Here is an 18427-nt window from a genome sequence, read left to right as displayed (position 1 = left end):
TCCTTAACCTGATCTCTCATACGTGGTTTTTTTCCATCCTTCAAAATGATTCCAGGGCTCAGGGGTTTGATTTTAATTCCACCAAGAGGCTATTTCATCAGCTGAAAATACCTGTCGATGACATATATATACACCATCTTTTCAAGGTGAGGAATATGGGGATTAAGCAATCCAATATGTTTAGAAATTCAGTCATATAAGTGTCTTTTACTGGCTGACTTTTTAAAGTTAATGTTTTGAGAAGTGAAATTCGTGCTCGTAGGGTATACAAAATCAATAACTTCCCTCGTCTGGATCTTTTGCCTCTGTGTAAAACTGGTAACTAAGTGGATGCATCAGAATCATAGAATAAAATCATAGACTCATTTAGGTTGGAAACGACATTTAGGATCACTGAGTCCAGCCGTCAACCTAACGCTGTCATGCCCACCATTTAACCATGTGGCTAAGTACTACATCTACACATCTTTTAAATACCTCTGGGGTGGTGACTCAATTACTTCCCTGGACAGTCTGTTCTAATGCTTGACAACTCTTCTGGTGAAGATTTTTTTCCTAATCTCCACTCTAAATCTCTTCTGGCACAGCTCAAGGCCATTTTCTCTTGTCTTATTCCTTATTACTTTGGAGAAGAGACTGACACTCCATGCCATCTCTTCATCACATCAGAATAATGTAAGGTGATGAAAAATATGTAGGCCTTGGTTCTCTACCTTTTTGTAACATGGCCTCACTTGAGACAAATTAAAATATTCTAGTTTCATCCCATTCAGCTTCTTCTGTGATCAAGGTAATGAGGGCAGACATGCCTGTCTGATGCTGGGCACAGACATTAGAGTGACTTCTTAAAAAATCCTTTTGCTAGGAGGATGATCTGCTCAGGCCTTCATTCATGCATTCGTTCAATTTTGCATTTTAAGTCTCCTCTGAACTATTTAAGAGGTGTCCCCAAATGGATTGGAATTGCACTCGAAACCCTGGGAAAGGATGTGGCCTTGAGATATGGCAATGCTTAAGAGATTTCCATGAAAGTTACGTGATATGGCTAGAAACTGGACTTACTAATAAGTTCATTTAGTGTAAGTAAGCAAACTGTCATCAAGTAGATGCAATCCCAGTTAGCAAATACTGCAAAACTGAGTACCTTTGGACATACTTGGTTTTCATGTTCTTCAGGTCCGCTCTAGTAATTACTCAAAAGACATATGATTTTTCCTTTTAGCTTTTTTTTTTCCTCTTTTTTTTTAACTAAAAAGCTGTTTTCCTGAGGGAATGAAGCCAAATGGTTATATATATATGTGATTTCTTGGAGAATTTTGTAACCAGCTGTTTGATTGTGTCATATTGGTAAGGAGGAGAATTAGCTATGGCAATTCAGAAACTTTTAGATTATGTGATGCTGACAGACAAGTAGGAAGGCAGAGGGAAGGAATTAAGATTTCCTCACTCTTATCTTGTTCCTCTCTCAGTTGTTCTCCACCTTGTTGAGCCAGGGTGAAACCAGCAGCATCAATTCAACCCTTGCTAAAGAGGATGCCTGTTGGTTTTGAGCCTGCATGGCTTTGAGTGAGTTGCTAACCTTTAGAACCTCATGAGAACTTGGAACTATTTCTCACTGTTTCCTGTATATTCCACCTACTTTGCTTTCTGACAGAAATTTGAGAGAGATGCTCAGTGGTGGGTAGAGAAGGGAGTTATTATTTGAAGAAGTGACCAGCACTGAGCAAGTGTGATGTAGTTATATTTAACAGGATAATGTACTCGTCTGATCTAGTTGTCTGTATCAGTACTGTTAGGTATTATTTTCTATTTGAGACTTGAATATATTCAGTAGTTTTGGGACTCAAATTTTAGATTAGTATAATAATATGTAAAAATGCATAGAGTCTGGGAGGAAATCTTACTTGGCATCATTGTAACTACAGATCAGCAGTTAATTGAATGGTTATACATAACAAAATCAATTTTATTAAAAACCACAGTTTTAAAAGAATAATTGTTTTTTTCTTGTCTATTCTTCCTCAATTTATTCTACAGTAATGCTCGTCTGAGCAATATCAGAAGTACGAACATTTTAAGGAATAGTACATTTTCATAGAATTTTTCCCAATACTCTCAAGATACTTCTTTTTCTGAATAACAAGAATTTGATGTGCGTTAATAAAAACAAGAACTATAAAAATCCAAAACTTTGTAGCAATCTCTTTTTTTAATATCAACATGATTTTCGTAACTTTAATTTGAAAATCTTATCTGTGTATCATTATTCCCTGTATTTCATCAAAAGGCAACTGAGATAGAAAATTTAATTTTTTGCCCAATACCTAGGTGAATGTCTCCTGAGTCTTGATAGATTGTTTAATTCCAAAATAAGTTGATTTTTTTTTCCTGTTTCACAGTTGCAAGTAAATTTGCAGTTTTCTTATGGACATTAAAAATCAGATGAATTATATCAATCTTCGATGTAGGATTTCTCAAGCAGTAACTAAATGAGTATTATCATTGGTACCGTATTATTTTCTTGATGATGATTTCTGTCAAAAACTATAATGACAATTCTTTTTCACAAACTCAAAACAAATACTTGAGCACTGATTCGTAAAACTTTTGGCCTTGTGAAATTTCCTTATGTACTTGTTCTGTTTATCTAATATATTCTTACTTTTATTGTTATATGTGTTCAGATAGCTCTTAGTAGGAATTGTACTGCATAGGAAGAATCATAGAATCATAGAATCATAGCATCAGAGAATCACAGAATGGCCTAGGCTGGAAGGGACCTCAGAGATCATCTAGTCCAACCTCCCTGTCATGGGCAGGGACGCCTCTCAACTAGATCAGGCTACTCAAGGCTCCATCCAACTTGGCCTTGAACACCTCCAGGGAGGGGGCAGTCACATCATCTCTGGGCAATTTATTCCAAAGTCTTGCCGCCCTCGTACTGAAGAATTTCTTCCTAAGGTCCAATCTAAATCTATTCTCCTTCAACTTAAACCCATTTCCCCTTGTCCTATCAGTGGACACTCTTGTAAAAAGTCCCTCCCCAGCCTTCCTGTAGGTTCCCTTCAGGTATTGGAAGGCAGCTGTTAGGTCCCTCCCGAAGCCTTCTCTTTTCCAGAATGAACAGTCTCAGCTCCCGCATCCTGTCCTCGTAGCAGAGGTGCTCCAGCCCCTGGATCATCCTTGTGGCCTCCTCTGAACACGCTCCAACAGATCCACATCCCTCTTATGGTCTGGGCACCAAAACTGAACGCAGTATTCGAGGTGGGGTCTCACAAGAGCAGAGCAAAGGGGGAGAATCCCCTCTCTTGACCTGCTGACCACGCTTCTCTTGATACGGCTCATGACGTAACGTGTCATTAAGCCGTTAAGCTTTTTGTTTTTATAGTATCTCTTCAAAACTAATCCAATTTAGTAGTAATCAAAAGACTTTACCAAAATGCAGCCCGACATCAAGTAAACCATTCCATCCTTTTGGGCACTTTTGGGGAACATACGGTAACAACAACAGTTGCCATGTTATTGGAGGTTGAAATATTGCTTCTTTGGTAGTCTTACTTTAAGGAACCAACAGTCAGGAGTTACGGTCAGCTTGTAGTGATAATCAATGAGACAATGAATTACCATTTATTTATGATTTTTCTAAGTAATTTTGTCAGTAAATTTCTCTACTTTTTCTTTGGCAGTTTTTAAGAGTAGCATAAGCCAAAAAGTTAGAAATGTACGCACAATTACATATTCTGTGTAGAAAATCTTAAAGGAGAAATTAAATTATTATGTCTGAGAAAAATGTAAATGGCAGAAATGGTAAAATAGTATTATTCTACTTTGCCCTTTTGATTCTTCTAGTGGCTTTTATACTTAAACATGGAAATTAATTAATGTGCTAGCATTTTGTAAGCTCTGTGAAAACAGGCTTAGAGTTTAAGAATTCCGAAAGTGTGAATAATTAATCTGAGTTAAACATTCTGGCTTGTTAAGAACAGAACACAAAGTCAGAGGTTATTATAGAGTTACTTATCTCCAAACTTTAACAGTGTTTCTTATTTGATGTATTGAAAGACTTTGATCTCATGATAATTTGTTCTTTCTTATTTAATTTTTTAGATTACTATTTGCTGTATGTTGTATGTAAACTTAATTGACAGTATTTACAATATGGTTTAGATTACTGTTGGAGAGGCATTATATTAAACATATTTTCCACTTAATAATTTTTATGCTGCAGATTTATTTTACTGCATAGCATTTTAGAGGTTTTTTATAAAGTATTTTAATATTGTCTATGTGTTCTATAGAATTTTATTGTAATTACTTACGTGCTAGTTATGTCATGGTACATTTTAATTTGTCTGAAATATTTTTAACACATAAACTCACATCTAAAACTTGCATCTAGAAGTAGAAACATATAATTTGACAATGCATTGCAGCCACAGTTACCTGAGGTTTTCTCAATTGTTCTCACTCTTATAGTCATTTATGGTAGCCTTTTTTGTGTATCTTTGTATCATTGTACATCTTTATATTGATTGTTTTAATTTTTTTTTTTTTCAGGAAACAATTGGCAGACGGAGGAAACAACTGATTAACAGAGAAGACTTGTGGTCAATTTATCGAACTATTGTACACAGACCTGAATTTAATGAACTTTTCTGTGCTTACGCTTCAAACACCGAATTTCTAGATGACACCCAGCTCCTTGAATTTCTCAGAAAAGAACGATATGAAACTGAAGCTTGTGAAGAAACTGCCTTAGAAATCATTCTGAAGTATGAACTCATTGAAGAAGGTATATATAGTTTAAGTATTTGATTTCTAGATTTTACTTACTGTGTCTCTGTCAGTGACTGTATTGAATACTCATCTGAATATGGAAATTGAACATTTGACAGAAAACTAATGTAAGCAATTATAAATATGTATGTTTTCTAATACCATTTGTAGGCACTTGTACAAAATGTTGATTTTTTGAAATTCAACTCTCGAAACATTGTGGATACAAGAACATGTGAATACAATAATAACACAAAAAACATGTAATGAAGCACGATAAATGTACACATCATTTTGCTCAGTAACAGCATATTGTGTTACTTACCAGACCCATCATTCTTACTCCACGTTGCAACTAACTGGTCCAAAATCCACACGTACACTGCTTCAAACAAAATACAATTTTCATGAAGTAGGTGAGCTCATACAAACTGCACTAAATCTTTTTAATGCCCACTGAAGCTTGTGAATGACCATTGTTAGTAAGCCAGACTGATGTTTTTTTTGTTTAGCCAAGTGTTCAAAAATAATTTTGCTGAATTTATTAAAGGAATATAAATATTGGATTCCAAAGATAAAAAAATACAGATTATGTTTTGTTAGCAACTAGTCTGCTCAGCACAGGCTAATCCTTTTAGAAAAAATCAACCATAATTAAATCAGTAATGGATGAATTTTTAAAAATCAGTATTAAAATCCAAAGATTGAGGATAGACTTTTGAAGAGTAGAACATGTCAGAACTTAATATTATGTAACGTATTTTGGTTTAACTATCTGATACTGTGATTCGTAATGACAATAAAGTGAAAATAAGTTCAGTTAAACCCATTGCATTTCAAAACATATTTTACAACCAATATTGTTCTAATTTAACTTGAGGAGGTCATGTTAATTGCTACAACATTGTTGAAGTGCTAGAGCTTTTTCCTTGAAGTTTCTTTTGAATGGAAAAAATACATACTACAAGAGTTGGATACAGTGCTTCCATTTCATACTATTTAAACCTACAGTTAATAGAATGCTCTCCATTAATTATAATTTTGGCCCTAGTATGTCTATATTTGAGTGTCCTATGACAGAAAGTTTAAGTGTAGAAGTAATCTAATAGATTACAGAGATTTCAGAGAGGAAAACAATTTCCAAGGGTGTGTCTACTTAGAAGGTTATATTTCTTTTCCTTTTCTGAGAAAGACCAAAACGTCCAACAGTTACACCCACGTTTGCCTTCAGCTGAATATGATTGGTAATGATATCGTTGAAGTGGTCTTGCAAGCAAATGTGGTGGATCCTTAGCACCTTCAGCAGCCCCATGGAATCTGGTTCTTAGTCTGTCCCCTTATGTATCAACTGATGTCATTATCTACGTTACTGAGGTTAAAGCTATAATCAGTAATTTATGCTCTGCTAAGCCAAAATGCCGTTTCCGTTTCGTTCTCTGATCAGCTTCTAAGAGTAGATCTGTAAACATAGACTTCTACTGTAACAGATTCCTGGAACTGTTCAGGTGGAAAGGGACTTCACGCAGACAGCTACTCCAGCTTTCTGCGCAAAGCAAGATTAGCACTGAATTCTGAATAGGTTTCCCAAGGCTCTTTTTTCAGTCAGAACTTGAAAACCCCTAAGGACAAGATCTGCATATGCCCAGAAATTGGTTCCAAGCGTTCGTACGCTGTGACTTTCCCAGGGATGAAAGTGAGGCTAGCCAACACGTAGTTCCCTGAACCAAATTGTAGAATCATGGCGTAGTTCGCGTTGGAAGGGAACTTTAAAGGTCATTTAGTCCAACCTCCCTGCAATGAGTGGAGAAAACTTCCACTGGACGAGGTTGCTCAAAGCCCCATCCAGCCTGGCCTTGGGCGCTTCCAGGGAGGGAATGTCCACAACTTCTCTGGGCAACCTCACAGAAAAGACTTTCTTCCTAATATCTAATCTAAATCTACCCTCTCTCACTTTGAAACTGTTATCTCTTGTTCTATCACTACAGTCCCTGATAGAATGTCCCTCTTCAGTTTTCCTGTAGTCCCCCTTCAGGTGCTGAGAGGCTGCTATAAGGTCTTCCTGGAGCCTTCTCTTGTCCAGGCTGAACAGACCCAACTCCCTCAGTCTGTCCTCAGAGGAAACTAATAAAGTTAGCTTGGTTCCCAGTTTTTGACAATGGGTGGAACTGATAACTGTTTAAGAAAAATAAACCCAAGAAGGTTTAAAGGGTTTGTTTTGAATTATCTATTTTGATGAGTAAGTTAATCACTGTAAAATGGCTAAACAATGAAGAATCTTTAGTCAGAAAACACATTTGTAAATATCAACTGAATTTTCTAAAGCTTTAGTTTAATGTATGGTTTAAATTCAGATGCCGAGCCAAATTCTTGTTTGTTTCTTGATCTGTGGTTAAATAATTTGTCTTGTAATTGGAAATAATCTTACTGAAAGAAATAGTAGCTGTATTGTTCATGCTCCTTTGAGTGAAGTGATACTCCCACTCAGACATTTTTATTGGAAAGTTCCAGTAGTAATTGACATGATAGTTGATTCAGATGATGCTGTGATAGACCATTTCATGTAACTGTCATTCTGAATTTGGTATAGAATGTTCTTCATCAGCATGATCTGCTGTTCTCATCTGCCATCCTTGTCCTGTGTTTTGCAGAAAGGGAAAAGGGCAGATTTTGACACTTGATTGGCTGGTTTGCTAATAGTAACAACCATTATCTGATAAACTTGATAGCACTAGTATGTCAAGATTAAGATGAAAACAGTGACTGGATTTTTATAGACAACGTTGCGAAGTCCTTCTGTAACATTTAGTGTGTCCCTAGTGTTTTCAGAGAGAGACGACTTTTTGGTGCTATTGAGCCAGAGAGTTCTGAATTAACTATCTGAGATACTGCAGCTAGTTCAGGAGCAGTATGGAATACATTACTTTTCCATTTTTATTGTAAAATTTAAATGTCTAACAGCAAAGTGCTGCATTAACAGATTGTGTGTGTGCGTGTGTGTGTTTGTGCTAAAGCTTGCATTTTTGGCTGAAGGAATGGTTTTATGGAACTGATAAAAGAAGTGGTGAATATGTGATTCATGCCTGACAGCTGTATCTTACTAACATCCAAACATCACTTTTTATTCTACACATTTGATTATCTTTTTGCCTTATTATTAATTTTGAATAAAAATCTTTAGTCATTAAATGAGATTAAAGAAAACTTGTCAACCGAATATATTTTATTTTTTTAAGCTTGGTATATTTCTCTTTTTGTAAAAAAAGATAAAAATAAACATTTATCATTATTCAGTATTTGCATGGGTGGTACTAGGGGCACAGTGAGGATAAGGAGGTGCATCCCACTGTTGTCTACAGTGCAGTGCTATTCAAAGACTCTGCTCCTGTCTCAGTATTTTCCTGCTCGGCCATACAAAAATAGGTCAAAAATACAATCCTGTCTTGAAAAATTTACTTATTTTATGAGCAACAATACAAGCTTGGAGTGTCTGTCAGATAAGGAATTTGAGTAATCCAGAACGCATTTGTTAATAATAATAAAAAATCTTCAGCCTATTCCTAGGATATATGTTCTTTTAAACTTGGTTTTTGTGTGTGCGTGTGTTTGTATGAGCAACAGAGCAAGTGTGAGAATACGCATTTTCAGGAGAAAAGTTTTGATTCCATTTGCCAGTGTAAACCAAATTTAACAGACTAAAGACCATAGTCAAATTCCTACAGATTTCATAAAAAAATCCATGTGAAACAAAGAAAATGACTCAAAAATCTCAACTAAGACAATGGCTGAAGGTGGATTTATGAAACACAAGAATTCAGATGTTTGGAAGGGCGTATATATATCCAGTTTTAGGAAAAACTTTCAGCAGAAGACAGTAGATTATCAGGTGTAAGCCCTTAAAAAACTAACCTGCAACTCAGAGATACTTTAGGCCAGTATGCAGCGGTATGAGTTACGAGTGTGGGTCAGCTGAAAAATAAACTCTGTAGAATGTAAACTTAAAAGTAGAAAGGGAATAATTGTATTCTTACTTTAGCCAAGGATATATTTCTATATTTCTTCACTCTTTGGAGTATAAATTTTTTAGTCTGACATTATACAGCCCAATTTCATAGTCTGAAATTACAACCGACAATGTTTCTCTGTTGAGGCCATTAGTATTTCATACTTCTCACAACTGTTGAAAGCTTCTTCTTCCAATATTGCAGAGTAACACCCTTGTCTCTGTGTTTCTCATGAAATTCTGAGCAGATATATTTGTATCCATTTCAATAGCTCTAGTGGCCAGGTAACATAAAAATTTAATTGCTAATTCAGCTATTAAGAAACTAAGAACACATACATTTAAAAACAGGGAAAACACCTTTCTCCCTGTCTCCCAGGTTCAACTTCAGTTCAGGGTCCCCTCTTCTCCACTTCCAAGTCTCTGCTTCAGCCCAGACACTTCTTCTCCCACCTCATCTTCGCTGCAAGTGGTACCGAGCCCCTTCAGCAGGGAAGCAGGCATCGCAGGAGGCTGTGGTCAATGCACAGTGATTTCTTTCTGCCGCTCCACCATGGTCACATCTCTTTTTTTTAATTTTTATTTTAACTGGAGAAATGGGGAAAAGCATTTTTTTAAAAGTTATGTTTGGAAAAAAAAGAGTATTATGTATAAACTGTATCGTAGACTATCCAAAAGAGGAGGGCAGGGGAAAAGCATTGAACTTTGTAAACAAGAAGAAGCTACAAGATGACAGAAATTTTTTCTTGCTTTCTTTTTCTTTCTACACCAAATGGATGTGTGTACACTAATTACTGCTGAAAGATCCTAACAGAGAAAAACTGAGGTTCCTCTAAAGAAGAAATGTGAGGCCTTGAGGAAAGTATCTTTTAACTGTGGAATAGTTATGGACATAGATTCCAATTTCTTTTAATATGGAAGCAGAAAATGTCAAAAAACGGTCAGAACATACTATAACTGTGCCATTCCTAACAAGTTTTGATATCTTTGTCAGACAAATATAAGAGAGAGTTCTAAAGAAATCCAGTAGGTTTTCCCCACCGGTAAGAGGTTAAAAAAAAAAAAAGCTTTATCTTAAGGTCTCCAAACTATATCTTCTACTAAACATCAGATCTCTGAAAACCTGTTTTAGCAGGTGGTATGTCATTTATGTACACATGATGCTCTTTTGCATATCTCATTTCAGGGAATGCACATGCTGCCAGAACTGTCAATGCAAAGCCACTCTCCTCCTGCTTACAGATAGGTCTCACCATTTCACAAACTTGCTTGCAGTTTTAGTAGTTCTTGAGAAACATGATGGTAACTTTAGCTGTGTGCAGCTCAAGGAGAGCAGCAACAGATCCCTGAGAAAAAAAAAATTGTAAGCAAATGTGATGTAAGGGCCTGTAATAAGCTGTATTTTTATTCCATTGATTACAGACATGAGCAGAATGTTTTACTGTAGTCAAAGAGCTTACATGTTGGCTAACTAACACACATTTAAAAATGATGTTTTCACTGCAAGGGATTTATAGTCATGAGCATATATCATGTCTTCTTAAGAATACGCATTTATAATTTATCAATGACAAGAGCATCCAGGAAAGCATCAAAAACAATTCAAAAATATGCAAAACTTTGCAAAGTCAGTGTTTGTCATTGACTAAAAAGATAAATATACATAAAAAAATCATGTAAGAATCATTAATAAATAAAAACATATAAAAAACCTCAAATCCAAATGCCAAATCCAGTAGTTACTGGCCCAACTTATAATTACACAGAGGAATATGTAGAACATGAAAAACAAATTAATCAGAAACCAAAACCAGATACTATTGATGAAAAGCCTTCCTTCATAGGAATTAAGTCTACAATTTCTGGAATTCATTATAGATAAAGCATAGAAGATGAATGTATTCTGTTTTGAGCAGCATGTAAAAAAAATTCAAAATGTTTTTAAAAGACACAGAAAGTAGAAATTTAATCCTATTGCTGCAGTTATAAAACAATATAACATGTGCATATGGATATATGAAAAGAGCGAAGATACTAAATACGACAAAATTATCAATAGTCATCAGACATAGCAGTCAAGCCATTCTGCAAACATGTTAGTTAAAAGAAAGACCAAGGAAATTCTTAGTGCACTACCTAAGTACCATCAGTTGGCTAATATGGCTCATGAGACCAGAGTAAGATCTCAGCCAAAAATATGGAAAAAACCAGGGTAGGACATGATTAAATGACTTAATCAGACTGGTGAAGACAGGTTGAGAAATCCAAGTTCTTATGAAATTGACTGTAACAAACTTGGCTAATACAAGTTGTCTTTTTAAATACATGGAGAAGGGTTGAGGAATCGAAAGACTGGGAGTGATCAAATGTAATGTCTATTTAGAAAGAGAACATCCAAGGAACCAGACACCAGTCAGTAACCAGAAAATAATGGAACAAATAATGAATATGCAATCGCTTCTAAAATGGAAAGGATGAATAACAGATTGTCAGGACACCCCATGAAGAAACAGTATCCAGTTTTCTTCTATGAGAGAGTAACAGAGCTGGTGGATAGAAGAAAAATCCTACTTTTTAACACTGTCTGGCATTCTTAGAAGCAAGTTGAGGAAGCAGGCGAAATAACTACATGGTACATAAGCAACTCATTAGAAAATTACTCTGAGAAGTTAAGCATCAACAGTGTAGAGTCAAATGAAAGGCTACATCAATCTATAGTTTTGCTGAGCATTGTATTGGGATCCAGACCTCAGTTATGTAGTTGAGAAACTGGATGATGGAATAGAAATTAATTTTATTAAATCTAGATTTGACACAAGAACTTAAAGTGTAATAGGGAACAGGATTAGAAGTCAAAGTGATATTGGCAAATTGATGATACAGAAAAGAAGGATGGATTTCAATAAGAAGCGCTACATTCCATTTGGAGCATCCAACATTAGGAAGGAAGTTCACCAGATGAAAAAGTTATAGAAGAATTATGAAAATTATCATAATTTTAAAAATATCTAACTTTAACAGAAGGATGTACAGAATTGGATTAGTTTCTTCTAGAAAGTAGTAGAATTAGCAGAAGTGTGAAAACAGTCCTCATACACAAATAAGACTGTGAAATAAAAGGAGAGGAAAACTGAGCAAATACTTTGTTCAGCAAGGAAGTTTCAAAGTAAGTATTACGGAAATTTCCTAACAGTAAGATGTGAAATGGGATTACTAGGATGTCTGTGGATTCTTCGTCAATGGCAATCTCTAAGAGTAGCTTCGACAGACCGCTGGTAGGAGTAACGTTGTATGGCTGAGGACAGTATTTTATCTATGTATGATGGTTGGAGGGCCTTCATCCTTATCCTTTATTGTTGTTTAGCATTTTAAAACATTGCAAATTTTTCTAGGTCAAAATACTGTGAATATTTTTGGGGGGTTGGTTTTGTGTTTTTTGGGTTTTTTTTGGTCAAAAGTTTGCATACATTGACCTCTTTAAATTATCATTAATAGAGGGCAATCCTGGATTACTTACTGTTTTAATTATCGCTAGTCTAGTATGGTGAGAATAATAAGGTTATTTTAGGGTCAGAACTTGATGAAATCCCTGAGTAATTCAAACTAGGTTATGTTTTGAGGTTAAGTTGTCTTCTGAGATTGTTTGCAAAATTGTTACATATGAAGTATGACATTGGACCAGCAGCTGACAGTGTAATGAATCTGTTTGTCATTAAATCAGTTAAAACCAAAACAAACGAGAAGGCTACCACTAGTATGGAGGCAATTAACATATTTTGTTATGGAAGCAGTAACATAATAAGCTTGATTTGCAATTAGTCTTTGTAGGCAGTCATTTATTTTGTTAAAATGTTATTTTTTAGTTCAAATATTTCTAATTTAAAGATTGTATTATCAGTATTTATTTGGAAATTTCCACCACCAAGGAGGAAACTTGGTGCTATAAATCATAGTTTCTGCGAGATTATTTTGACAGTCTCTGACTGACATTTTGGAGAACAATTTCTTTTCTTTCTACAGAGAAAAGAAGATTCTCTTTGTGCATTGAATGACGTGTTACTTTCCAAAACTAAACAACAAATAATTTCCTCTATATTTAATTAGGGCTACTGCAAACTCTTCTTACTGGTGGCCATAGAAGAAAAAAAAAACCTCAGAACATATTAATTTCCTCTCATAATTTTGAACCACAACAACTCAGTTCCAAAACTACACACATCTGATGTTTGCATTTATATTGTTCATTATGAATTTTAAAATTGCAAGAAAATGTTATGCTGTATATCCTGTAGCAGTGTTTAGAGTTGGCTATTAAAAATTATGAAAAGTAAACCATCAGCTTATCTTCACATCAGAAATTTTTTCTTTCTTTTTTTTTATACAGTGAGAAAAAGAAGGCAGATGTCATTTGAAGGATTGGTAAGATACTTGATCTCAGAAGACTGTTCAGTTTTTAAAAATGACCTGAAGACCGTCTACCAAGATATGAACCACCCGTTATGTGACTATTTTATTTCATCTTCGCACAAAACCTACTTGATAACTGACAGGGTAGTAGCACGCAGCGATTTACAGGGATATGCCAGGTATTTCAATATTTTTTTTAAATAATTTAGACATTCTTTAATTTTTTTAATTAATACTAACTTACATATAAATCTTCTTGGCAATGAGGAACTAAATCATCATAGATACGAGTAGAAAGTGGGATAGTGGTATTTTATTTTGTGTGTACCCTTTTCAATATATTTGCCAAACTATCTGTTCATAGTCTGGAAACAATCTATTTTCTGACTTATATCTCAAAAAATCTACCTCATAGCAACTGTAATCTATAGTATGTTGCACAGTGTATGATTAAATCAGTTTTTAATCTCAACATGCCATGCAAAAATCCAAAAAAAATGTAGAATTCCTCGGCAAACTCTAATCTGATCAATATACAGGACATAAGGGCACAGTACAGCGGAATGTAATAGTCAGGAGAGGGAAGAAACTTTAGATCTGAATTTGCAGCATATGACTCCAAGAGGAGAAGGAGAACAGGATGCCATATTGCCAAGACACATTTAGAAGAAATTATGAGGGAAGGAGAAAATGTGTTGTGCAATAAAGGCAAGAGAGAGGGCAACAGAATTTAGGAAGAATTTGGAAGACAGTTTTCCCGCATTCCTATTTGTGTTGCTTTAATGAAGTGAAAGTAGTTGGAATCTTCATCTGTCTGAACTCTTTTGTTTTGGCTGTTCTCTGGATATTCTATAATGGCTTGCAGACGTCAGAAACACTAGTGAGTTTATTTCTAGCAGTAGCAAAAATGATATGACATTAATACTACATTGCTTAATGTAATTGCAAAGAGGGTGTAAAGCCTCCTCTCTTTATCTACTATTTGTGCAAAGAAAATATGAAATGATAAAATAAACTAAAAGCATCTTTGAGATATTGTTAGTACATAAATGTTAGCATATAGAGGACGGGTTGGTAATTAGATAAAATAAGCTACAAGAAATGTTTAAATTAGTAACAAGACAAATATTAGAAAACTGAGGCCTTTAAGGTGTATCACTAACACATTAAAAATTAAGCTAAGGTAAGTTTAAGGCATTCAAGAAACTTCAGCCTTCCCCCTTAGAAACATGGTAGGGAGAGAACAAGTGAATTATGCCAAGAGTGAGCACAACCTGATTTTGTGAGATGCTGTTGTTTATGGATAATGATTCTCAAACTTGCTAACAAATCCTAGCATAGTAATAAAAAACTCCCTTTCAAATATTTCTTTTTCTACTTTAGGCCACAATTTACCATTATTCCAAAATTCTTTTATTTAAGTCTTTGACCCTCATTCTTAGTCTCTTAACGGAGGTTATTCAGGTATCCATCTTACTCCTAAAGGCGCTGGTAGAATTTATTAGCTATCATGCCTAAGATAAACAACAGAACATACAGCTCTTTGTCATATTTTATAATTCCATGGGATTTATTTTCTTTTTGATGAAAAAGTAGGGGTTTCATAATTACATGCTTACAATCAGAAATGCAGAGACTTTTATAAGAAAGAGCGAACTTTAGGCCACAATTTACCATTATTCCAAAATTCTTTTATTTAAGTCTTTGACCCTCATTCTTAGTCTCTTAACGGAGGTTATTCAGGTATCCATCTTACTCCTAAAGGCGCTGGTAGAATTTATTAGCTATCATGCCTAAGATAAACAACAGAACATACAGCTCTTTGTCATATTTTATAATTCCATGGGATTTATTTTCTTTTTGATGAAAAAGTAGGGGTTTCATAATTACATGCTTACAATCAGAAATGCAGAGACTTTTATAAGAAAGAGCGATATCTCTTTTGACTGTGAAATCCCTTCTCTTGTTCTTTTGAAGTGCTCTCTTAAAAGGATGCCGTTGCGTAGAAATTGACTGCTGGGATGGCTTAAACAATGAACCTATTGTCTCTCATGCTCACACTTTAACAAGCAAACTTCAATTTCGTGATGTAATTTAAGTGATAGAGAAGTACGCATTTATGGTATGTATATATATATGTACATATGCATGTATTTGTTGGTTAAAATGTGATGGTGACTTCAACAAAACACAGGGACATGGTTGTCAGAGATTCTCCAGGGTAAAAAAATATGGAAGAGAGACAACGTTTGTGACAGTAGGCGTTGTTGAAATAAATTATGGGAAAATTCTGCTCTCTGTTCTTAATATCTTTATTTTATTTAAAGAATTGCAAATATATTTTGCTGGTCAGAAGATCTTACTCAGCTTGTTAGGTGGAATTCTCACTTGATGTCATTCAGGTAAGGACTGAATATAGAGTTACCAACTACTTCAGAGTCAGTCTGACTTTTTACTCCTTCTTTACATCTTTTAATTTTTTGACTTCACTTGTTCTTCTATTGCTAGCAGTCTGTCTTATATCCTGTGCTTGAATTTATGAAATGGAGGAACATGGATTTTTTTAGCTGAGTTTGAGACTTACTTTGTTTTCCATTTCCTCTATTTTTATTTTGAATTCAAGGTCTGATAAAGGTCACCATCTACTGCTGTCTTTTTGCCAGGTGACTCTTTAGGGCAACGTCCCTGCTGCTGATCCCTGGCAAAGCAGTGAAAGCTGGAGAGCTTTTGGCACTGTCTTAGTCTTTTGTATAGGTTCCTCGGGTAAAGTCCTGAGTGACTATTAAGATAACTCTTGTATTCAGGCCAGGACTACATATTTGGATATACACCTATGACCATACATGTTTATGTATTTTATACGTATACATTTGTAGCCTTTCCAGGGTTAAGCAAAGCTATGTAATTTTCTGTTCTATTTTCTAAAATTTAAATTTAATTAGTCTCTGATTTTAAGAGATATTGAACACAAAAATACAGTTTTACCTCACTGCTTGTCACAATCCATTAGATCTAACACTCTTGTTTTTGCTAATACACAGAATATTGTACATAGCTGCAATACAAACTTCATTTAAAGACATAAGTTACACTGAGATGGTAAAATCACAATAGCTGATGACTATCCAGGTTAAGGTGTGCTTCTTTTAGTAGTCAAGAGCAAATGCTCAGGTGAAAAGTGTATAAATGATACTTACCTTAAAAATTGCCAGTTTAGGTCCCTTCCAAGCAAAGATTTTATTCAGAGAATTTGTCTTTAGTAGTCACCATTATTACTGGCATCTTAGGAGAATTATTTACATGGTCTAAATGGACATGTCTCATTTGACCTATCTCTAGTTTTTACTCGATTTCCCATGTTTCACCTGTCTTTCTTGAGTGCTGCAATGAAGAAGGTGTAAAGAGTCCCAAGAAATATTTGTGATATTATAAAAATGTATTCATAGTTTGTTTAATGATTTCTGAGCAAATTTTAAGGATACTGTCAGCTTGAAATTTAGTCAGTTAAAATCTGTCATATATTAAAGCAAAAGACATTTAATCTTGGTTTACTTTGTCAATTGCAATTTTAGAAACCAATTTTACCTTTTAAAAACAGCAAAACAATTCTTTACATAACAAAACTGTAAACAATGAAGGAAATACTGTACAAAAACAGAGAAAAATACTTTAAATCTCTGTCACTTATAGTAAACCGGTGGCTACACTTTTTATTTAGCTAAAAGATAATATTGCCTTGTCTCTAATTGTTTTTTCACTGTCCTGTAAAATAGCTGCTGGTCCCAATAGGAGCGCTCTCTAAACTCTGTCAGATTTAAATTTAAAGGCACAATTATGGCAAAGCTTCCAAGTTCTTCCCATAGGGAAGCTTTATGACTCCAGGTGGTACTCTGCCCAGCGCAGTTGAATAAGCCTGATTTTGAGTCGATTTAAAACGTATTTTCTCTGTACTGCCTTTACATCCAGTATTAACCATTATGTTAAATGCCTCTGATAAATTATTTTCTATGGACTGTTGGACAAATATACTTCAATATGGACTTTCCAAAGATCATCACAGATATCACCTGGCTTTTCTAATGAAGTGTTTTGTCCTTCTTGACTGATTTTAATTTGATTTCCCTACTTTCTTTTCTTCTTTTTTTATTTCTCTATATGTCTAGCCCTTTTTAACACCCTCAGCTTCCTGAGGATGTATTTTTTGTTCTGCACTTGTACTTTCTCTTTCCTGTAAGTAATATGAGCTTTTTTATTGCATTACTAAGCTAAAATAACTGACCTATATTCTGAAAGTTTTGAAAATAAAGGAAAATACAGATTACCAGAGGGACTTTTGTGAGATATTTTGGGAAATCAAGTAGTCATCTTTTCATTTATTAACAGTAAAAGCCATTAAATTGTATTTCCAGGCATTGGACTATCCTGTTATCCTGTCTTTGGAGAACCACTGCAGCCTTAAGCAACAGGAAGTAATGGCAGACTATTTAGAAAGGATTCTAGGTGACAAACTTCTTACTTCACCACTTGATGATGCAGTAGTGACTCAACTACCTTCTCCTGAGGTAATAACATTGCATTTTTATCTGTCATAGATAAGGGGAAAGAAATGAGTTTGGTTTTTTTTCTTTTAATCTTCTGAAATCGAATTTATGAAACTGCTCGTGTGATGTCTGGAATAGAGTTCAGGTGGCTACAAAAAATGATTAAACAACACAAAAAAACCCTCACATGGAAAAAAAAAGAAAACAGGAAAAGCAAAACTGAATCACATGGACTGATAGAAAACTCTTTTCAGTACAATGCTGAAGCATGTGTTTGTTAAAAGCTAAGGCGCTAATATTTTGGCAAAGCTTTAGATCTTGCAGTTCATGTCAATCCAATTTCTGGTGTTTTGAATGCACTAGATTTATTAAATTTTTTTTATATATAGATACACTTAAGTAAAATTTATAAATTGTTTACTTTATATAGAAACATGGTAACTGTAATAATGTATCTTGCTATTTTGAACAATATTTACTAAAACTCATATAAAAAACTGAGTAGCAATACAGAAAATACTCTGATTTTTTTTTAAAGCAAACTATGTCTTAATATGAATTAAATTATCACAGTGTGGTTCCTCTACAGTAGTCCTATGTTGTAGAGTTGATAGTCTAAACACAGAATAGATCATCTGCCTTTAAAGGGGGCAGATTTATACAGAAGGATGGCTTGCGAAAGATTGTAGAAGTAAGTACTGTT

At 34.7% G+C, this 18427-nt stretch overlaps 1 protein-coding gene across 1 annotated transcript; it reads left to right on the top strand.

The window, feature by feature from the left end:
* Positions 1–55: 55 nt before the first annotated feature.
* Positions 56–17745, top strand: LOC104276531 (1-phosphatidylinositol 4,5-bisphosphate phosphodiesterase zeta-1-like; the record flags this gene model as incomplete). The annotated part of the gene is given in 5 exon segments (XM_009872894.1): positions 56–146; positions 4558–4792; positions 13161–13362; positions 15161–15305; positions 17593–17745. Coding segments are annotated over 5 exon segments (826 nt in total), but the record flags the coding sequence as incomplete, so codon positions are not given.
* Positions 17746–18427: the final 682 nt, after the last annotated feature.

Source organism: Apaloderma vittatum, unplaced genomic scaffold (genome assembly GCF_000703405.1).
Source record: "Apaloderma vittatum isolate BGI_N311 unplaced genomic scaffold, ASM70340v1 scaffold517, whole genome shotgun sequence".
In the NCBI taxonomy this organism is placed as follows: Eukaryota; Metazoa; Chordata; class Aves; order Trogoniformes; family Trogonidae; genus Apaloderma; species Apaloderma vittatum.
The sequence above is the reverse complement of the archived record's forward strand: the minus strand, read 5'-3'. Positions and strand labels throughout refer to the sequence as shown.